This window comes from Pan paniscus, chromosome 11, assembly GCF_029289425.2.
Source record: "Pan paniscus chromosome 11, NHGRI_mPanPan1-v2.0_pri, whole genome shotgun sequence".
NCBI classification, from domain to species: domain Eukaryota; kingdom Metazoa; phylum Chordata; class Mammalia; order Primates; family Hominidae; genus Pan; species Pan paniscus.
In genome coordinates, this window is record NC_073260.2 from 3,044,517 (window position 1) to 3,066,723 (window position 22,207).

At 62.4% G+C, this 22,207-nt stretch overlaps 1 protein-coding gene across 1 annotated transcript in view; it reads right to left on the reverse strand.

Moving 5' to 3' along the window:
* The window catches only part of GPSM1 (G protein signaling modulator 1), a 31,287-nt gene extending 17,530 nt beyond the window's left edge, over nt 1–13,757 (reverse strand). The window contains exons 1-9 of the mRNA XM_034929505.3: nt 13,520–13,757; nt 6,712–6,933; nt 5,325–5,460; nt 4,354–4,505; nt 3,861–3,984; nt 3,464–3,579; nt 2,714–2,869; nt 1,611–1,719; nt 433–556 (exon numbers count right to left, since the gene is read on the reverse strand). Coding sequence (XP_034785396.1) covers nt 433–556; nt 1,611–1,719; nt 2,714–2,869; nt 3,464–3,579; nt 3,861–3,984; nt 4,354–4,505; nt 5,325–5,460; nt 6,712–6,933; nt 13,520–13,587 — 1,207 coding nt within the window. The 5' untranslated portion in view covers nt 13,588–13,757. The remainder of the gene's footprint in view (nt 1–432; nt 557–1,610; nt 1,720–2,713; nt 2,870–3,463; nt 3,580–3,860; nt 3,985–4,353; nt 4,506–5,324; nt 5,461–6,711; nt 6,934–13,519) is intronic.
* Nucleotides 13,758–22,207: the final 8,450 nt, after the last annotated feature.

The window sequence follows — 22,207 nt, forward strand, 5'->3', positions numbered from 1 at the left end:
GCCTGATTACTGCCCCAGGCACATAGGGCTCCCACAGCCCAGCCCAGCCCAGCCCAGCCCTCTGGCTGATGCCCTCTCGCCTCCCAGCAGCCCTCTCCTGCTTGGGTCTGAGGACAGAAGCCCTCCCTGCACCGAGTGCTCCAGGGGCAGGTGGGGGTGGAGGCCCTGGAGCAGCCAGTGGGGCAACAGGCGACCACCTCCTGTCCTTCATCCAGCAGCCCTGCAGCGCCACTCAGGACGCGGGTGGGAGGGGCTCAGGGTGAACCACAGGCCTGTGCTGTCCCTGAGGCCAAGAAGAACTGGCTTGCAGGCGCCATTTTCTGGCGGCTGCCACCTCAGCCATGCTGGCCTGGCCTCTATCCCACCCCTCCGCAGCTCCTGATGCGGTCCGTGCCTGTGGGGAACAGACCCCCCCACAACCCTGGAACTCACCCTGGGCCTCATAGCCGGCCAGGTCAGGCTTCTCTGAGGCTGCCGGGCTGGTCAGGCGGCCGAGCACCAGCTGCAGCTGCGCCACGTTCATGCGGGCCGTGAGCTCCCCGTGGCGGTCCCCGATCTGTGGCGAGTGGGGTGGCGGAGCGGGCAGGTGTGGCTGGGGGCCCTGCTGTGGGCTCCAAGGGGACCTTAATGGCCCCCAGTATACCCGTCCCTGACCTCCTGAGTGACCTGAATTGGTCACTGACCCCTGGGCCTCTGAGGGAACCAGGACTCACTGTGGACCCGGAGGTGGAGTCTGGGGGTCTGTCCCTGGGTGAGGTGGTCCTACAGGTCCTCAACAGCCCCTAGTCCACCCCAGAGATGCTCGGGGTCCCAGGCGGTTGGGCCTGTGCCCTCCGGTGCGCGAGGGGCCCGGCCCCGCCCGGCTGCACCTCTCTCAGCCCCTGCCTTGTGCGCCGAGGCTCTGTGGGGGACCCTCCTGGGAACATCCACATCACTCAGGAACTAACTGTTTGCTTAAGTCAAGCAGAAGAGAGGTGGCATGGGGTTGGGGGGAGGACCACATGGAGCCCTGGAAGGCCCTGGAGGCTGTAGCCTGCACTCAGAGGGACACGGGGGCTGCCTGCTGGCTGCCAGTGAAGCTCTTCAGACGGGGGCTCTGCTGACCTTCCCATGCCCGCCCCTCTCCACCCTCACCTGGGCACCTGCAGGCCTCCCCACCCAACCACCTCCTACATGGGTCTATGGTGGTCAGTAGGGGCTGGCACCGTCTTTAGCATGAACAGGCTCGGGGTGTGCAGAGGGAGGTGGCGTGGGAGTGGGTGATGTAAGGACAGGCCGGGAGCCGGGAGGCCCACAGTTCATCTGTGATGTTCCGCCCTGACCACAGTAGGAGGGCGCTGATGGGCGGAGCCCACAGAGACCCTGTGCAACCTCTCCAAGGAGGAGGAGACGCAGCTGCCCAGGAAGGCACCAGCTGGGGGCTGCAGGAAAAACCCCCGGGCACGGTAGACATGTCATCACCAGGCCTCGGAAGGACCAGGCAGCTGCAATGGCCCTGAAAGGATGAGGGGGGCCCAGGCACGCACACGCTCGCTCGGGGCAGAGGGGACCCGGCCCGTCTGGAGTGGGCTGGGCAGTGCCCGGGACTTCTGGGGGCAGGCCTGGCTCACCTCCTGGGAGATCTGCAGGTGCTTCTTGGCGAAGGTCAGGGCCTGCGCTGGGCGCCCCATGGACACGTAGGCATTTCCCAGGCTCCAGCACGCCCGGCCCTCGCCCACTCTGCCAGAGAGGGAGACCAGATTCATACCCACCCTCTCCAGGCCAGCCCCCAGCCCCAGCCCCTCCCCTGGTGGTCACGGCCCCAGCATGACCCTGGCTTCGAGGGTCATCAGGGGCCCCCAGGCCCAAGGGGCATCGACCGGATGACAGGATAATGCCCCCAGCTGGACCTCCCACAAATTCTGCCACCTTCAAGCATAAGCCCCAATCAGCTCTGCCTTTTCCCCTCCCATTAAAAGGATTAGCGCAGAGTCCAAGCAACCTGGCCTGTGGCCGGCTCTGCCTTTGCGGGCAGTTTCTGGGCCCTTGGCCTCGCTCGCCCCCTGGCGGCTGGCAAGACTCCTCCCTTGCACTCCCTCCACCCTTAGAGGCACCCCCCAAGTCACTGGGTGAGGGGGTTGTTTTTATATTGGAGGGAAATGCGTCTAACAGGAATTTGATCATTTTCACGTGGACGATCCACTGGCATTTTGTACATCCATGCTGTGCAACCGGCACCTCTGTCTATTCCAGAACATTCTCATCACCACGCCACAAAGGAAAACCTTGGGCCACTTTTAAGCGTCCAGGCAGGGCAGCCTTTCAAAAGACCCCTCCTCTCTGCTGCCTGTGAAAGGTCACAGGCCTGTGGCTCTGAGCCCCTTGTTCCGGCCACCACCCACCCCAGACCTGCACACAAGACAGTACTTAGGGGCCTGTGGTTTGCCAGCCTGTCTCTCTCCAGAGAGTGATATTTACATACATACATGGGTGGTGGGGGCAACAGGGTGGCGAATTGAGGGAGGAGGGGGACCCCACCCGCTTGTGCCAGGGGTCAGTGGCTGGCCCAATGTCCACACTGTCTGGCTCAGTCCCCACAGTGGCGTTGCCACTCCTGGGTCACAGCATGGTCAGTGGCAGAGCAGGGGCTGGGACCCAGGCCACCTCGCCTGGGCCGCGGTAATTCAGCCTGTGGGCCGGGCCGGGTCTGCCTGCCGCGTCCGCGCCCACGCACCTGTCGGCCAGCTCCTGGGCAATGAGCAGGTGCCGCAGGTGGTACTCGGCCGCGCGCTCGTAGTCCTGCAGCAGTGTGTAGGTGTTGCCCAGACTGTAGCAGGCCTGCGCCTCCACTGCCTGGTCCCTGAGCTGCCGAGACAGTTGCAGCGTCTTCCTGTGCAGAGTGGCAGGGTCAGCCCCCAGGAGGAGGGTTCCAGGGTGAGGGGTGGAAGGTAAGAATGGGGACGCAGTCTGCCCGATGGTCCCCTGCCCCGCAATCCCACTGGGGCCTCTCTGGGGTCCAGCTTCATCCCCACCCTCACATGGCCATAGAGCGGGACTGTTGGCCCCAGGGGGAGGGGGGGTCCTGCCAGGCTCTGGCAAGTTGCCTGACCACCCTGAGCCGACACCACTCCTCCCCGGAGGACCTGAGACTGCTGTTCCCACTGCTCAGGCTGAGATGGGGTTAAGTTTAGGGCTGGGCACAGGACCCTGTGCTGACAGCCGGGCTCCACCCAGCAGGCGCTGCTCTGTGGCTCAGGCCAGGAGGCAGATGGCCCAGACCTCCCATAGGCCGGCTCCCCCACCGCCTGCCTCCCCATGAGCTTTGTCCGTGTGCCCTTCCCAGGGCAGCCTAGAACCCCACCTTGGCTTCTGGGGAGGGGAAGGGAGGCAGTCAGATTCCCAGCTTGGGGCGGGCACTTCCTTGGCCTGGCATCCAGCACCCCCTGGCCTGCTATCTCCCTGGGAGATTGTGGGGACCACCTACTTGTAGTACTCGGCGGCCACGTCAAAGCGCCCCAGGAAGACGTGGGCGTTCCCCAGGTTGCTGTAGGCCCTCCTCTCGGCTGCCTTGTCTCCAAACTCCTTAGCAATGGCCAGGCGCTGCGGAGACACACCGGAGGCCAGGTGGTCATGGCGCGGCCCCGGGGCCTGACGTGGGCGGACAGGGGCTGCCTCCCTGCCCAGGTGGCTGGCCAGAGATCTGTGTGTCTGGGTGAGCAGCTAGCAGCTGCAGGACCAAGTGCAGATGAGGCCAGGACTCGGTGGGGCGCGCCTGCTGCCCGTCCATACCACCCTGCCCTTTCAGGGACCACCAAGAGGGTGGCTCAGCCCTGCCCCTGCAGCAGCCCGGCCCCTCCACCCTGTCACCCTGCCCGGCTCACCTCCTTGTGGAAGGTCGTGGCCTCTGTGAAGTTCCCCAACAAATAGTGGGTGTTGCCCAGGTTGCCATAGGCCCTGCCCTGCGCCGCACGGTCGCCCAGCTCCTTCACCAGGGACAGGTTCCTCCTGGGGGCCGAGTGCCTCTGAGCCGTGTCCCTCCCAGCCCATGTCCTCACCCACCCCCGGCTAGAAGAGCTGAGTAGCGGCCTCCATGCGGCCCTCAGGGCCATGCCCTGGAAAGAGGGTGGCTAGGGTAGGCTCCAGGGTCCTCGAGCTCTGAGACCTGGGGCTTGGTCATGTCCCCCAAGTCCCTGACAGGGGCAAGCTCAGGGGAGGGAGCCAGCAGCTGAGAAAGCGGGGGTGGGCGGACCTGGCCGTCACTGCCCTGGGAGCTGTCAGGAGGTATGGGGCTGGGGTCTGGGGTCTGGAAGTGTCTGTGGAGCTCAGAAACGCACAGACCAGCCCCGGTCCCTGGGCTGGCCCTGCCCCACTCACTCGTAGAACTCGGAGGCCTTGCACAGGGTCTCTCGGACATCGGGCGGCAGGTGCCCGGGGTCCTGCGTGGCGTTCGCGGTGTTCCAGGACAGTTGCTTGCCTTTGGCGTGGTACACGTTCCCGATGTTGTAGAGGGCCCTCGCCTCCCCAACCTGCGGGCAGTACGGAGGGTTGGGGGCGTGCCTCCACGGACCCCCACAGGATGTGCAGAGCCGGCGCACCGGTGTCCTCACTGTCCCAGCCCTCGACAGCGAGGGCCTTGGGGGCTCCCACTGAGTCACAGACACTAAGGCAGGGGCGGAGGCCTGAGGACGGCACACCCGGGAAGCCAGCCTCCGCCCTCCCTCACCATCCCTCCCTCCTCTGCGGATTGGCGTGGCCAGGGTGCCAGGTCCTCAGCTCTGTCCTCTGATGACCGAGGCTGAAAGCTCCAGCTGGGACCAGATGCTGCGGCCTCAAGCCCCCTTGGCCACCTCCAGCTGTGTGACGGGGGGTAAGTCACGTCCCCCCAGCCTTGGTTTTCTCGCCTCACAGGGCCATGGAGGGAGGTCAGCAAAGCCTGTCTCGGGTCCAGCACAAGCGGAGACGGAGCCACTCTTCCTGCTGTCACCACCGCCATTGAAATCGGCCTCCCACTGCCGCAGCCCAGAGCCACCCCCTGCCTCCCGCTGGGCCCCCCAGGGAGTGAGTGACTGGGGGTGTGGACGGATTCGGGGGGAGGTCACCGAGAGGGGCGGCAGAACTGAGGGTGGAAGGTGGGGGCCTGGGCTGCAGTGTCAGCATGGGCTGGGGGGGCCTGTTTTGGGGGCCCACACTCTCCTGAGTCACTCGGGATCTAGGGGACCGACCTCCCTGTCATCCCTCCCATGAGGAGCTGGATGAGTGGTGAGTCACCCGCCCGCCCCTATCCCGGATCTGGACGCAGGTCGGTGCAGGGGTGGGAGGCACCCGGCCCCGGACCAAGCCCCCACCTTGTCTCCCTGCTCTTGGGCGATGCTCAGATGCCGCTGGCAGCAGACGGCAGCCTCGTCGAAGCGCCCCAGGACCTTGAGTGTGTTTCCCAGGTTTCCACTGGCCTTGGCCTCCCCCATGCGGTCACCGATGGTCCTGGATGGCAGGGAGGAGTGAGGGGTCAGGCTGAGGACTGGTCAGGCCTCTGGGCCCGGGGGGAGGCTGAGCATGGGGTGGGGTAGCTGGGCCTCAGGGACCAGCATGGAGTGGACAGGAGCCTGCAACCCCTGAGGTGATACTGGGCAGGGGCCCACAGGCCGGGCAAGTGAGGCCCGAGGGCAGCCCTGGGTATGGGCTCTGCTGGGCTGTGTCTGGGGCACAGGCTCCTGCCCATCACCACACAGGCTGCACACAGGTGCCAGGAGCTACACACGGGACCTCACGCCTGGGCCTGGGGCAGGGGGCTGGGGTCTGCAGCTGTTAGGATCCGGGGAGGACTTGGGGGGCCTGATGGTGGAGAGCTAACTTCCCGCTAACTCATTCAGAGGACGTTTGGCGCATGCCCACCAGACACTGAGCTGGGTGCCAAGGAGCAGGTGTGAGCTCACTGGCCAGTGCGGGAGGGTTGCTCCAAGAAGCTCTGCCCTGCTGAGAGGTCAGGGCAGCTGCAGGGCTGAGGAGGAGGGCGCTGGGCAGGGCTGAGGCAAGGGAAGCGTGCTCCCGTGAGGCATGGCCTGGGGGCTGGACCCGACTGGAGACCCCAAGACCCCAAAGGGCGGCGGGGAGTGGGTTGGGGAGACTGGGGAGTGGATGATGCCAGGCAGGAAGGAGGCTGTGAGTGGGAGCTTGGTGTCCATGGGAAAGCAGGGACAGCCCCCAGGGTAGGACCACACCTCACTGAGCAGTGGCCGGGAGTGGGCCTGGGGCCAGGGAAAGGGTGGGGCTCTGAGCCACACAGGATCACAGACGGGCCACACACAGTCACGAGTGCTCACGCACAGCACGCGGGTCACAGCCCAGGCTCTCACACGCAGACACACAAACCCACTCACGCCTGTCAGCTGAAACCCAGCTCCCTGCCGGGGTCCCAGAGCCCTGGCTGCCCTCCAGGTGAGGGCTTCCCCACTGCGTTCCCTTAGACCCTGCTTGCCCTGTCCCCTCCTCAAACTGTAACTGCTGAGGACAGGAAGCATCCACCTGCCAGCAGGGCCACCCCCACTCACCTACCAGCAGGGCCGTCCCCACTCACCGCACCAGCAGGGCCGCCCCACTCACCGCACCAGCAGGGCCGCCCCACTCACCCACCAGCAGGGCTGTCCCCACTCACCCGCCAGCAGGGCTGTCCCCACTCACCGCACCAGCAGGGCCGTCCCCACTCACCGCACCAGCAGGGCCGTCCCCACTCACCGCGCCAGCAGGAGGTCATGCTTGTGGTACTCCAGTGCCCGGCCGTGCTCCTTCAGGTAGAAGTAGGCGTTGCCCAGCTGGCTGTAGATGGCACTCAGTGTCTTCAGGTCCTCGGTGCCCACCTGCACAGCGGCCTCAAAGAAGGCCACGCCTGCCTTGAAGTCGCCCGCCTTGCACAGACGCTCGCCCTCCAGCGCCAGCTCCAGGCAGGACGCCTCCATCCTGTGCAGAGGAACTTGGCGTCATGGCCCAGCCCTGGCAAAGTCGCCCCGGGGCCGGAGCACCTCCGTGGCTTCACTACAGACGACGCCCCTGGGTGGGCTAGGGCACACACCACATCTGTGCTCACAGACCTAAGTGTCTCTTTGGGATACAGGCCTGGAAGCACGTGTGGGGCCCAAGGGTGCCCCAGCCAGCACACCTCTGCCAGCACCTCCTGTCCACCCCTTGTGCGGCCAAGGTCAGGAACGCCACTGGGGAAAAGGTGTGAGTTTGTGACCCCGGCAAAACCCTCAGGCCCAGGGGCCGGTGCTGCAGGGGGTGTGGCCCCCATACCCTGCCTTCACCCAAATCCCAGAGGTACGGGCTGCAGGGGCCAGGCACCCTAGCCATCCTCCTGAGCGACCACAGCTGCTGCGAGAGGCCCCCCTAATTCCCACCAAGAACAACTGAGGCTCCCAGACGGTAGTGGGGGCTTGTGAAGGCCACATGGGGGTCGGGTGGGGTGGGGATCTGATCTCGGCTCCTCCCCCACCCCCAACTCTCCCAGCCGGGGCCTGGGGATTCAGTCAGCCTCCAAGTCTCCAGGGGAGACCAGTGCTGCGGAGGTGTGGCTGCGGGTTAGCCAGTCCCAGCCCCTCTCCTCCTGGTCCCCCACCCGCAGAGCTAAGCGCTCGCCGCTGCCAGCCAGGACAGGCCTGAGAACCCGCTGTTCCCAGGTGCTGCCCGCCACCCCCAGCGCTGCTGTGGGAAGATGTGGATGGCGCCCCATCCCAAGGTGAACTCCGCCGTGTGAGCGCCACCTAACCCCAAGGGCCAGGCCCTCTTCTGAACACCAACGCCCTGCTTGGCTGTGGTCCCCCACCTTCGGGCAGGGACTTTAGAGAAGAAACCCCTCACCCTGGGCCCTGCACAACCCCCAAGCACCCTGTGCGTCAGCTGCCACCCTAGCCCTGCTCAACGAGGGACCCCCACCCTGGGCCTTGGGGAGCTGCCCTTGGCACTCAGCTGCCGGGGAGGAGTGTGGGGTCACTCCGTGGCTGCCCGGCTCCACACCTCCCTGCTGCCTGCTCTGGGGCCTGGTGTCCTCCTCCATCCTACTCTTACAGGTCACATGGGCCTCAGGCTGCTGCGCTGCCCTGGGTGGAGGGTCGTGGGGGGAGGACACACCCAGCAGATGCCATGGGGTGCCCAGTGTGAGCAGGCGGGCCCCCATCTGCAGGGTGCCCCCGGAGAGCCACAAAAGACTCAGCAAGGGCGCAGCTTGGGGGGCCCCAGGAGGTGGCAGGCACAGCTGGAGCCCAGGAGGGACCTGATTTCAGAGAAGTGGGGGAAGGGTTCAGCCTCGGCTGCTTGCAGGCCGGCCCCATCATTCCTGTTTGCTTTCTGTTGCTTTCATTTTTCATTTTTAAAACTTATGTTACCATTATTATTTTTGTAGAGACACGGTCTTGCTCTGTTGCCCAGGCTGGAGTGCAGTGGTGCGATCTCGGCTCACTACAGCCTCCATCTCCCAGGATCAAGCCATCCTCCTACCTCAGCCTCTGAAGTATCTGGGACTTCAGGTTTGCACCATCATGCCCAGCTTTTTTTTTGGTAGAGATGGGGGTCTCACTATGTTGCCCAGGCTGGTCTCAAACTCCTGAGCTCAAGTGATCCTCTCACCTCAGGGCCAGGACCTCCCACCCACTACCTGCCAGGCACCTCACAGCCACCTCACCCATCCCTCTGGGAATGGCCATCCGGATGCCACGTGGGTCACAGGAGCCCACCGTCGCCATGACAACCAGCCAAGCGCCATCCTGCAGCCAGCGCCACGCACGGGGCTTCCTGATTAAGGCCCACTTGCCCCACCCAGCCACTTGTCAAGTGGTCTCACTCGGTTTACTGCCCCCTCCTTCCAGGCAACATCAGAGGAGAGGGGCTTCAGGCCTGAGGCCTGGGTGTCTGCGGAGCCCAGACGCTGCTGCTCCGCAGATCTGATTATGGGAGCCACCTCCCGCCTCCCTTCCAGCCGGAGACCTGGCATCCGAGGCTCAAGGCGAAGGAGGCCTCTGGCCTGGGAAGGGCCTGGGCCTAAAAGTCAGGGATGGGTGCACGGATGGGCCTCTGTCATTCTGCACCTCCAATCTGGGATCCAGGCAATGCAGCCAGCCACCTGCAGCTGCACCAGGTGGGTGTCCCCTCCACTCATCCCAAGACAGCCTCCAACCACGCCCTGGCACCCACACCCACATGACCACCCCACCCGCTGCCCGCCGCACCTCTTCCTCTGCAGGTTTCGCATCTTCTGCACGTAGAGCCACAGCTCCAGGCCCACGGGCAGCAGCAGCGGGCGGGGGCGGGGGGCGCCATACACCACCTTGCACACGGCCTTCTCCGCCAAGCTCAGGGCCAGAGGCGGGCCCTCCACAGCAGGAGATGGCATCGCCAGGCCCCAGGCCCTCCTCCCCCAAGCCAGCCCTCGCCCCACCATGGCCACGGGTCCTGGGGGGTGAGCTGGCCTTAGGCTTCCCTGCCCTCTGACCTCCAGGATGGTGGGTTTAAAGCTCGGCGGGGGACCGCCAGTCCTCCAGCAGGTGCTCAGGGGCCTCCCCAATCCCTGACGTGGATCAAGGGATCAAGGACAGCTCAGAGGCTGGGTCAGCCTCGTCAGCAGTGGGGCGGGGAGCCCTGGGGTAATCCCGTCCAACGTGCTCCTCCAGGGACTGGGACCAGCGGCATTGCCCTCCCATCGGTCACCCGCCAACTCCTCTGCAAACGTTTATCCAGTTCCCAGCGGAGGCTGCTCTGCCCCAGGACCGGGCTCACTCGGGAGCGCCAGGCACGTTTGTGAATGGAAAGAGGAATGGCGTCCAGAGTGTGTGAGTGCCCCCAGCCCAGCACCTCTTCCCCCAGGCCTGGCCCAGGGCTGGGCAAAGCTGGAATTCTGCGCAGTGGTGGCCCCGGGCCACCTCCCGGTTCTCCAGGCCCCTGTGCCTCCTCTGCTCCACCCCTGACCCCACCCGGCCCCCTCCCCAGCCTCCCTGGCACCAGCCCACGGTGCCAGCATGGGGCAGCGGGGGGGGTGCTCAGAGTCCTCACCAGGCCAGCCCCACGTCTGCCGGGCCCTCTGTGCTCTCCCTCACCTGACTGGTCAAGGTGCGAACAGGGCCCCAGGTCTGACGGGGTCAGGGCCACGTGGGGCCTGGGGGATGCCGCTCCCCAGGTCGTGGGGCTTGGGAGGCATGGACCACGTTCCCCTAGCCTGGCTCCTTTCCTCAAACTTCCCAAGCCCCCGGCATCCTTCTCAGCTGGGCTCCCAGCTTCTCCAGCCACCTGTGGCCCATGAGGAGGCTGGAACCTGACAGAGGCGGGGGATTGGGGGGGGCAGGTCTTATCCCTGAGACGGCCACGGGGTCTGAGCAGAGGCAGGAATCCAAGGACAGGTGGGGGTCTTCAGGCCCTGGGCTCTCTCCTCCTTACCTTGAGGCCTTGTGGGCTCAGGGGTCCTACTCAGGCCGGACCATTTGTCCACCTTCAGGACAGCTTGGCCAAAGGGGGGGCAGGACCTAGAATGCCTCTCCCTTGCCCAGTCCTCGTCAACAGACTGAACCCTCAAACCCTCCGTGGTGGCTGGGGTGCCACCACCAAGGCCAGCTCCCAAGCCAGCACTGCAACTCCTACTACCTCCGGCCACCCGAAAGCCGTGTCCCTCAGTCCCAGCCCTGCTAACAGAATTGGCACCTGCCCCTCCCCAAGGCCATCACCTACATGCTGGCCCCTGAGCAGATGCTGAAGAGACCCTGCTCACAGCTGGCTCTATCTGCCCCATCCCCCAGCCAGACACCCCCAGGGAAAACCACACCGACTCCCCTTCAGTGGCCAGGGGAGGGGAGAGAGTGAGGCGCAGGACCGGGCTGGGAGCACAGCGGGAGCTGGAATCACTGGAGAGGGGACTGAAGGTCACCCAGCTGTAGGAAGCACCTGGGGTCAGGCTTGCCAGGAATTCCTAGGGCCCGTCGCTGCCCAGCGACCCACTAGGGATGGTGCCCAGGACGGGGACAGGGGAGGGAGGAAGGATGGAGTGAGGGTAGGGGGTAGCATGGCCATGTGGCCAGAGAGGTTGCGGGGGGCCCAGTCCACACCTGAGGACGTCCTGTCTGGGAGCTGGTGGCTGCTGCTTGGAGGGCACCTCTAACAGGGTCACCCCCAGGTGGGTGGCTCTGCTGCCCCTTCCCGGCCCCAGCCCCGGGGAGCACTCAGCTGGCCTTAAAGCAGCTGGGAGGCCAGGAGACGACCACCCAGGGTTTCCCCACTTTCCGGGGCCTTCTCAGCCATTGGCCTGTCCCCCCCAGGCCTCTTCACCCCAAAGCCCTGCTCTGGGCCAGGGAGCCCCTGGCAAGTGGGCCAGAATTCTGAGCATTAACTGTAGCACCCAGGGCCCTGTCCCCACTGACCCAGCACCCAGGGCCCATCCCCACTGACCCAGAACCCAAGGGCCCGTCCCCACCGACCCAGCACCCAGGGGCCCGTCCCCACCGACCCAGCACCCAGGGCCCCGTCCCCACCGACCCAGCACCCAGGGCCCCTCAGGGTACCCAGTGGGCTCATGGGCACATTCTTGGGCCTCGCTGTCAGTGTGTTTTCCAGGCACAGTTCCCCATTTTAAAAGCTGAAACTCCTCTCTCCAGGAAGGAATGTCAGTGTGGGAAGGCAGTAGACGGGGCAGAGGAGACCTTGGGCCAACCTGGAGCCCCATCCACATTGAGGGACCCCAGTACAGCCACGCAAGGAGTGCCCACACGGATTCCGCCCACCTCCAGGGCATCCACATGCCCACCGCCCACGCCAGCAGGTGGGCCGCCCCCAGCACTCGGGTTTCAGGAGACGAGACTTTTCCGTGTCTTGCTCTCCAGCCCCAGCATGACAGCAAAGGGCCCTCCCGTCCGGCCCGCAGCTTCCACTGGCCCAGAACACCTCTAGGCATCCATGCTCTGAAGCCAGCTCCGACCAGGAACCGCCTGCCCAAACCGGGCTGTGGCTACACGGTGGGGTGCAGACTCCCGGGGGGCCTCATCACAGGCCCTGCTGGAGGGCTTGGCGCGCTTCCCCCAAGTCTGGGCCTGACTCAACCCTGGAGCTCAACTGGACTCCCTGCTTAGGGGGATGCAAGGCTGGGTCTGGGGTCTCTCTGAGTGGTCCCTCTGAGCACTGCCCCTGCCCGGGGCTGGCTCCTGTCTGGCGTGTCCCCAGGGGACCCCAGGCTTCTAGCTGTAGCCTGGAGAATGCCCAACTCTGTGGTCAGCTGTGCAGGGCTCACCCAAGGCTAAGGTCTTGGACACCCGTCTCTCACAGCTCCACACACACACTCTCTCACAGCTCCACACACTCACACTCAAACTCACTCCAGCCAGGGCTGCTATCCATCCCCCTCACAGCACAGCCGCCCTGGAGCACATGCGGCCCTGCACAGCCGATCAGATCAGCGGAGGAAACCCTTGAAAATCCTTTAGGGCAGGCCCCCGGCAGCAGCTGCCAGCAAAACCACCCTCACGCCCCTCCCCTGCGTGGGGCCCAGGAGCCAGGCTAGGGGCTCAGCGCTCCATCCAGGACGGCACAATGGGGCTGTGTCTGGGACCAAAGCAGAGAGCAGACCGGAGGCAGCAAGGCCTCTGTCCGCCGTGCCGCCACCAGTACCTCATTTCGGGTGCCCCAGGCAGAGGCTTGCTGCTTGGCTGGGGCCAGAGAATCCTTGGGGGCCAGGCTAGGCGCCCCCCGGGATCAGCTGCTGGGACCTCTATCAGGGAGGTCACCAGGTTTTAGGGATGTCCAGAGGACAATAGTGTCCCTCACTCTGGGGAGCCAGGCCTGCCTCTGACGGCTGCCACCCATTCGCAAGCCCCTGCCTGGACCTCACGCTCGTGTGGCTCTGCCTGAGGCCTGGCACCACCCAGCCTTGCTTGGGGCTCCAGGCACCTGCCCGGCTGGGCCCAGGGCACCCCCTGGGGGGACATTGGGAGTCACCAGGCAGGCATGCCACCTGGGGCAGGGCCACCCTGTCATCCCCAAAGGCGTGGGGGCACAGAGCCCAGTCACTGGGATCACCCAGGAATGTGCCCGGAGAGTAGATGCCTTTTCAGGCAGGTACACACCCACCTGGCTGGCTCCCTTCCAACCCAGCCGGATCCCACTGGGCTAGTGGAGGGCTGGTGAGGGGCAGAGCCCCATCCAGAGCAGCCAGGTCTCTTTGGCCATGATGCTCCTGAGTGCCCCGGGCATGGCAGGGCCAGGCTTGGGAGGGAAGCACCCCATGGTGACCCTGCCAGGTGCCAGGGGAGTGAGGGTGGAGAAGCTGCCCACCCCGCCTCCAGCCCCCCAGCCCCCCACCCCCTTCCCCTTGGCTTGGGGGAAAGAGGGCTTCAGGGGACGCCCACGCGGGCACACGCCGGGCTGGGCTCGGCCTGGAGGGAGGGGCGCGTCCTCAGCCACGCTGCGCGCCCGCGAGAGCTGCCTTTGTTCCCAACTGCAGCCTCCCCCGCGTCCCGACCCGGCCCGGTCCGGTCCCAGCCCCAGCCCCGGCCCCGGCCCCAGCCCCAGCCCGTCCTACCTGGAGTAGAGGCGCCTGGCGGCCGGGCCCGGGAGCTCGTCGGCCGCGGGCGGGGCCGGGCCCGCCATGGGTCGGGGACGCGGGAGCGGGAGCCGGGAGCGCCCCCCGCGCCGTGGCCGTCCGCCCCCTGCCCGCCCTGCTGTCCGCCCTGCTGTCCGCCCTGCTGTCCGCCCTGCTGTCCGCCTGTCCGTCCGCGCCTCGTTCGCCCGTCCTCCCCCGGGGAGGCGCCGAGGAAGTGATGTGCGCGGGGCGCCGCCGCCCCTCCCGCCGCCGTGGCCGTGATGTCACCGCCGCCCGCGCGGGGAGGGGGCGCGGACCGGGCGGCCACCGCCGCGTGCCTCCCTCTGCGGGGGGCGGGGCGGACGCGGGGGGAGGGGCGCCGTGAGGCCGGCAGTCCCCGGGGAGGGGGGAGGGGGTGTGGGCCCCAGCCCACCCCACCCCAGTGAATGCAGGGGAGAGGGCCTGGGCCTGGCCTTGCTGCTGGTCCCCTGGGGACTTCTGAGGGCCCGCGGGGGTCCCTGGGTCACAGTGCAGCCACACTGGCCTCTGGGCTCCTTTCATCCACAGGCCGCCTGGTGAGCCCTGCAGCCTCACCCACGTGGGGAGGGGCTGCTGAGGCCTCCTTGCCTTTCTTGGTGGGCGCCCTACGCCTCGGGGGTCCTACCCTCCTCTTCTGTGCAGCCCCAACATGGCTTCGCCCCCTTCTCCAAACTTCTGCCTTGGGCCATGGGGCACAGGCCGTGGGGATGCTGTCTGCCTGCTTTAGAGAAACCTGGGCACCGATGACAAATACAGGCTCTGCTTGGCCTGTGGGACGGTTGGTAAGCCCCCCACCTCTGAGACCCTGGGTGGCCACATTCCCCTCCCAAGCTCCCCCGGAATGGGGATGCAGCCTGCCCCTTCCTTCCTCCCGGCCACTGTGCAGGCTTAGGGAGGATGCAGGTGGCACAGTAGGCTGTGCCCACCCGGGGTCCCGGGACCCCAGCCCCCACCGCCTCCTCCTCCTCCTCTGAATTCTTGGAGCCCTGTGGGCCTATGTGGTGTGACGTGGCTTCCCCTCCACCCACCCTCAGCTGGCTTGGGGGGTTCTCCGCAGCCAGCGAGGCCCACAGCCGGCCTCCCCGGGTTCTGTCCTGCCCCCGACAGCATCCTGGGCCTTCCGGTGGTGTCAGGAGACTCCAGGCCCTTGAAAGGCAGCTGCGACCCCGGGTATGACTCGGACAAGTCCAGGAGCAGGAAATGGGCTGCATTCCTTCGGGGCCCCTCCTTGCACCCCAGCCTCTCCCTGGGAGAGCTGCCCTGAGGTCAGGAAAGTGCCGCCCTGGCGAGACCCTCAGCAGATGCCGCCCACAGGACAGTCAGCGTTTTCAAGCATGGGAAGGAAAATAAACACGAGGTTAAAAAGGGGTCTGTTGGCCCCGGGCTGGTTTGTTTTTCCTGTGTAAGGGAGGCAACGGGAATGAGAACCATCTGTGCCCTGAGCGCAGCGCAAGCTGCCTGCTGGGCCCACGTGCCCTCCCCGAAAGACCATAGAAGCCAGGCAGAGCCTTGCTCCCTTCCAGCCGGGGCCGTGGCTGCTGGCCGGCAGGGGCAGTGGTGTTGGCTGGGGCACCACCCTCCTTTGCCACAGCCCTGGGCCTGGCTGCGGGCAGAGAACAGGCCTTCGATTGAAGCTCCAACCTTCCGGGCGACCTCCTTTGGGCTTCGGGCACCTGAGCCAGCATCATTGTAAGGGCAGGGGCTGCTGGGCGCCCGGCCTGTGCCAGGCCTCAGCTCAGCCCTCTTTCCCCAGGCGCTGCTGCCATCAGGAGGCCCACAGAGGGTCCACACCAACACTGTGAGCCCCTTGTGGGTCCCCTGGGTTAGTGGTGGGAGGCTGGTGAAGAGAAGTGGGGACAAATGACATTGCACAAATGGTGGAGGGAGGGAGAGATTTGCGGCCTCGTAGCTGTCATTGCTCGGGGAGCTTCTCCTGGTCTCCTTCCTTGATGCAGAGAGCTGGGAGCTTGTGTCCCTGGGCTGGGAGAGCCCCAACATTATATCAGAACTTGTGGGGAAACCTGCACCCCCGAGGGCTCTGGCTTTGTTAGGCTGAGCTGGGCTACGAGGCTGTGTGACCTGGCACAAGTTGCTTTCCCTCTCTGAGCCTCGGTTCTGTCACCTGAGGGCTGCCCGTCCCGCAAGGTGTGGAGGGTCACTAAGGCCTGGGGTTTCTGCGGTGCTTGTCCATGTGCCTGGCACACAGTGGGGTTTGTGCAGTGCTTGTCCATGTGCTTAGTGGCTCATAGTGGGGTTTGTGCGGTGCTTGTCCGTGTGCCTGGCACACGGTGGGGTTTGTGTGGTGCGTGTCCATGTGCCTGGCACACAGCGAGAGCTGCTGGGGTCGTGTTGCTCTCACACTCGTGCCTGCCCCTGCTGCGCCCCTGCAGTGGGTCCTGGCTGGATTGGGGGTACATCACCACACTGCACAGAGGGGCGTCTCCTCCTATCCAGGGACCTGATTCTCCTGTCGAGAAAACCTATGAAGGGGACCCAGAGATGGAGTGTGACAAGGCCAGGTGACAGGCCTGACATGCGGTGTCCACATCCAGAAGGGAGACCCTGGAGGGATGACCCTCCACTGCCACCCCCTCCCATCAGGCTCTGGACACCCTTGAGCCTCCCACCATCCACCTTACCAGATCCCCCCAAGAGCCCGGGAAGCTCACTCCCCCAGGGGACCAGGAGCACAGCCCCTTCCATCCCTAACGGGCCTGACTCCCAAAGGGGGGTGAGGAAAGAAAAAGCCATTTCACATCGACTTATTCTTCTGGCCCCAGGCAGCAGCACAGGGCGCAGGGTGGGCCTCTGCAGACATGATGGCTCCGTGGTCAGGGAGGGGCCACCTCCCATGTGCCTGGGGAGGGGCCCTCCCAAGCCCCTGCATGGCAGCGCCAAGGGGTTGGAGTCAGCCCCAGCACACACAGGGCCCTGCTCACTGGTGGCCATTGTCAGCGCCACCTCCACCTTCAGGAGCCTGCCACGTGCCTGCCCTCGGTCACTTAGCCCTCCCTGGCACGCACCACTTTGTCCACACACCCTGTGTGTAAGTGGTGACAGCGGTGACAGCTCAGGCGTCACCTGATCGGGCCGACTCTAAACCTTAGTCCTTCCTTGTCCTGTTGCGCCGGACAAGCCTCTGGGAGGCAACGGTGGGACAGCCACAGGGTTCTTGGCTCAGCCCCCAGGAGTGGGGAGCTGGGGCTCTGGACGGAGGCGGGCACTCGAGGCTGGTGTGGCCTCCTGGGTGAGGGCCAGGCTCGGGAGAGGCAGCCAGACGGCCCCAAGCCACCCCAGGAACAAAGCACCAGCACACACCTCCACTGGTTTACTAGGGCTGGGAGAAGTTGGAGTGTTTCTGTGGTGGCCGTGGCAGCCCACGGCCCCAAGACCCTGGCTTCCTTCTGCTCCCACCTTTTCAGGCCCCTTCCCCAACAAGCAGCTACTGTAGGACCCAGTGGGGGCTAGGGCACCAGCAGCTACCATTACCCATGCTGGGGCCTGATGGTTCCTGACCAGCCTTAACCGTGGATTCCAAGCTGGGGAAGGAAGAAGCAGGCCGGGAGTGGGGAGGGAGACAGTGAAGGACACCCAAACACACACACACACACACACACACACACAGAAAGAACAGCTTCAGCTTTGTTTCCCAGTAATCTCACTTAAAAAGAACACTTGGGTTTACCATGTTCACATAATCTCGTTGCTCTGAGAATGAACTTATTCTTCCTCCCAGCTTGGCCATGTGTCCCTCCCCATTGCCCAAGTCCCCTCATGACACCATCTCCCACTGCCATGTCCTTTCCTTGGGGACCTCCAAGTCCCTGGAGTTTGGGGACTGCAGGGTGGGTGGAGGGGCCCACAAGCTCTGCAGGGAGCCAGAAGGAAACGGTCTGTCCTACCCCAGGGCTGAGCACCTCGCTGGGAGATGATACCCACACCTGGAAATAGCTCAAGGGCCGCGTGAGGCCGCACGACACCCACGCCAGTATGAGACACCTGGCCATGCAGCATTCCTGGCCGATTGCTGACAGCTGCAGGCTTTGTCAGCCAGGTGATGTCCCCGGGGTCTCTGGGCAGGCGGGGCACACAGGAGGCAGCTCGCGCTCACTCATCATGGCGAGGCAGGTCGTGTGGAACTTCCTTGGTCTTCCTCATCTGCGCCCCACCCAGCCTGGCAGACAGTGATGCTGTGAGTGCCAGGGAAACACACACACGCGCACACACACACATGCACACATGTACAGACAGGTGCACACATGCCTGGGAGAGTCTGTGCTGCTCAGCTTCCGAGGGCAGCTCCCCAGGTCCCCCCAGGGTCTGCGGTAGGAGTCGCCTCTTTTAATATCGGCCCAAACCAAACAGGACGAGGAGGGCGAATCGGCCGTCCCCAATAAATCCTAGGGAGTCCCTCCAAGGCAAACAGAAAATGCACCCCAGCTTTCACTTTTAGGGGTTTGAGTTGCGAGTTTCCAGTCTGCGGAGTGCGATGGCCGGGTGTAAGTCTGAAACCCTCTGGGGGAGAGAAGCCGCACAGTGCAGGGGCACACATCCCAGCTCCACTCCCCAGCTGTGAGGCCCAGGCGCATTCCGCGTTCCCCGCCCATCTCCACCTCCGAGGGTTGCAGGAGGCTGAGCAGTTAGAACCGTGGCTGGCGTACGGAGGGCACTCGGTAAACGTGGCTGTGCTGAGCTGTGGGCCTCGGAGTCTCGCGGGGCTGCTGGACCAGTGACCTTGCACTGGGTGGCCTAAAACAACATGTGTTTCCTCACAGCTCGGGGGACCAGAGCTCAGAATCTGGGGGTCACAGAGGAGGGTCCATGCTCATCCAGGTCAGCTCTAGGGGCTGCAGGCCACCCCTAATCTAGGATGGTCTTATGTTGAGGTCCTTAATTACATCCACAAAGACCCTTTCCGCAGATAAGTCCCCACGCACAGTTCCCAGGGACAGCCTCTGGGGCAGCATCACCACCCACTCAGTCCTCCATGCACCCCCTTGCGCTATCACGTAACTTAGATCAGGTCCACGCGTGTGGCTTTGCGGCTTTCCTTTGTCACAGCATGTCACAACTGTTTTCCTGGGTGTCACTGCTGTGGTTTGAATTTGTGTGTCCCCAGCCTTCATATGTTGGAACCTGAGACCCAAGAAGATCGTTATAAGACATGGGGCCTTTGGAAGGTGATTAAGTCACCAGGGTCCCCATTGAAGCGCTTGGGAAACCATCAAGGCCCCCTCCCCTTTGTCCTCTCACCTTCCGCCGGGAGAGGACACAGCAAGAGGCACCCACTGGGAGGCAGAGAGCAGCCCCCACTCCCACCGAGGCTGCTGGCACCAAGACCCTGGACTTCCAGCCTCCAGAAGCATGAGAAATAAATGTCTATTGTGTGTCAATGACCCAGGCTCAGGTGTTTTGTTATGGCAGCAGGAATGGACTGAAATGCATCACTGAAAGGTCTTCACGGCCGGGCACAGAGGCTCACGCCTGTAATCCCAGCACTTTGGGAAGCACTCAGCGTTTGAGGCCAGTAGTTTGAGACCAGCGTGAGCAACACAAGGAGATCTTGTCTCTACAAAAAAAAAAAAAAAAAAAACCTTAAAAAGTTTAGCCAGGCATGATGGCACATGCCCGTGATCCCAGCTACTGGAGAGGCTGAGGCAGAAGGATCGCTTGAGCCCAGGAGTTTGAGGCTGCAGTAAGCTGTGATCCTGCGGAGTCAGATCTTGTCTCAAAAAACAAATTAAAAACTCTCCTCAAGCATAACAGGGGCTGTATCCAATTCATGCTGTGGATGTACCACTGTCATTTAGCCAGGTCCTGGCAGGTGGACACCAGGCTGTCCCCTTTCTCCCGTCCCCTTGTCGGGGAGAACACCTGTGTCTCTAGGCGCGCAGGGGCCAGCAGAACCACAGCTCCTGGCCCGGGGCTGACGCACAAACACCGTTGAACACTGAGAGAGTTTTTTTCTGGGAGGGCCCTGTCCATCTAGAATGTCGGGGAAGTGTGTCTCTCTGGCCGTGAGGGACCCGGCTCCTGGGCTCAGCCACCGTGCCTTTGAGGGGACAAGACGTTTCAGTCATGGCCTGCAGACAGCCTTGGGACTTTCTCCTCCGGTGGAGACTCTGGGCAATGTCACCGAGAGGACAGCCTGGCAATCCTGAGGAATGGCGGGGCTTGGGGCATGCAGGGACACGCAGACATGGCAGGGAGGTCCTGGCCTGACCACCAGAGAAAGCATCCAGCCAGCACAAACAGACAGAAAGGCATTCCATGCTCATGGATAGGAAGAATCAACACCATGAAAATGGCCATACTGCCCAAAGCAATGTATAGGTTCAATACTATTCTCATTAAACTACCATTGGCATTCTTCACAGATCAGAAAAAAAAACTATTTTAAAATTCATATGGAACCAGAAAAGAGCTCATATAGCCAAGACAATCCTAAGCAAAAGGAACAAAGCTGGAAGTACCACACTACCTGACTTCAAACTATACTACAAGGCTACAGTAACCAAAACAGCATGGTACTGGCACAAAAACAGACACATTGACAAATGGAACAGAATAGAGAACTCAGAAATAAAACCACACATCTACAACATCTGATCTTCAACAAACCTGGCAAAAACAAGCAATGGGGAAATTATTCCTTATTTAATAAATGGTGCTGAGAGAACTGACTAGTCATATGCAGAAAACTGAAACTGGATCCTTTCCTTACACCTTATACAAAAAGTAACTCAAAATGGGTTAAATAATAAAATGTAAAACTCAAAACTATACAAACCCTAGAAGAATTTAGGTAACACCATTCAAGACATAGGCACGGGCAAAGATTTTTGATGAAATCACCAAAAGCAATTGCAACAAAAGCAAAAATTGACAAATGGGATCTAATTAAACTAAAGAGCTTCTGCACAGCCAAAGAAACTAGCATCAGAGTGAACAGACAACCTACAGAATGGGAGAAAATTTTTGCAATCTATCCATCTGACAAGGCCTAATATCCACAATCTACAAGGAACTTAAGCAAATTTATAAGGAAAAAAAAACCTCATTAAAAAGTAGGCAAAGGATATGAATAGACATTTCTCAAAAGAAGACATATGTGCGGCCAACAAACACATGAAAAAAAGCTCAACATCACTGATCATTAGAGAAACGCAAATCAAAACCGCAACGAGATGCCATCTCATGCCAGTCGGAAGCGTGATTATTAAAAAGTCAAGAAACAACAGATGCTGGCAAGGTTGTGGAGAAATAGGAGCACTTTTACACTGTTGGTGGGAATGTAAATTAGTTCAACCATTGTGGAAGACAGTGTGGCGATTCCTCGAAGATTTAGAACCAGGAATACCGTCTGACCCATCAGTCCCATTACTGGGTATATACCCAAAGGAATAGAAATCATTCTATTATAAAGACACATGCATGCGTATGTTCACTGCAGCACTGTTCACAATAGCAAGGACATGAAATCAACCCAAATGTCCATCAATGACAGACTGGATAAAGTAAATGTAGTATGTATACACCATGGAATACTATGCAGCCATAAAAAGGAACGAGATCATGTCCTTTGCAGGGATGTGAGGGAGCTGGAAGCCATTATCCTCAGCAAACTAATGCAGGAAGAGAGAACCAAATACTGCATGTTCTCACTTATATGGGAGCTGAACAATGAGAACACATGGATACAGGGAGGGAAACAACACACGCTGGGGCCAGTCAGGTGAGGGCAGTGGGGGAGAGCATTAGGAAAAATAGCTAATGCATGCAGGGCTTAATACCTAGGTGATGGGTTGATAGGTACAGCAAACCTATCAGGGCCCGGCCTCATGACCTCATGTAACCTTCGTCACTTCCTTACTCCAAGTTTGCCCACACGGTGGGTGAGGGCTCCAGCTTATGAATTGTGGGACACAAACGTGTATCCATGGCACACATTTACCTGTGTAACAAACCCGTCATCCTGCGTGTGTATCCTGGAGCTTAAAATTAAATTAAATTAAAAAAAGAAAGGGGGCCGGGTGCCTGTAATCCCAGCACTTTGGAAGGCTGAGGCGGGTGGATCACCAGAGGTCAGGAGTTCAAGACTACCCTGGCTAACATGGTAAAACCCCGTCTCTACTGAAAATACAAAATAAGCCGGGTGTGGTGGTACGCGCCTGTAATCCCAGCTATTCGGGAGGCTGAGGCAGGAGAATCGCTTGAACCAAGGAGGCGGAGCTTGCAATGAGCCAAGATTGCGCCATTGCACTCCAGCCTGAGTGACAGAGCACAACTCTGTCTCAAAAAAAAAAAAAAGAAAGGGGCCAGCCAGGGTGTCGGCTCAGGCCCAGTTCAGCGGCTCACAAGCAGAGGCCTTGGTCCCAAGACAGGAGGAAGGCCCAGTTCCCAGCCCCCAGCCTTCCCCCAATTCATGTGTGGCTTCAGACCCTGCAACCCTGAGCCACTCACTGGGCAGCCAGGTGGGCCAGAGGGGCACATGCCAGTCCCGCAGCGGGTACAGCAGTGCAGGGAGGACAATGCCAGGTGTTGGGACCACTTCACCATGAGGACAGGGCCAGGGAAGGGCAGAGCGGGGGCTGTGCTCAGGTTGGCCTGGGCCTTATGGGGAGCATGGGGTGGAGGCGACCAGGCACC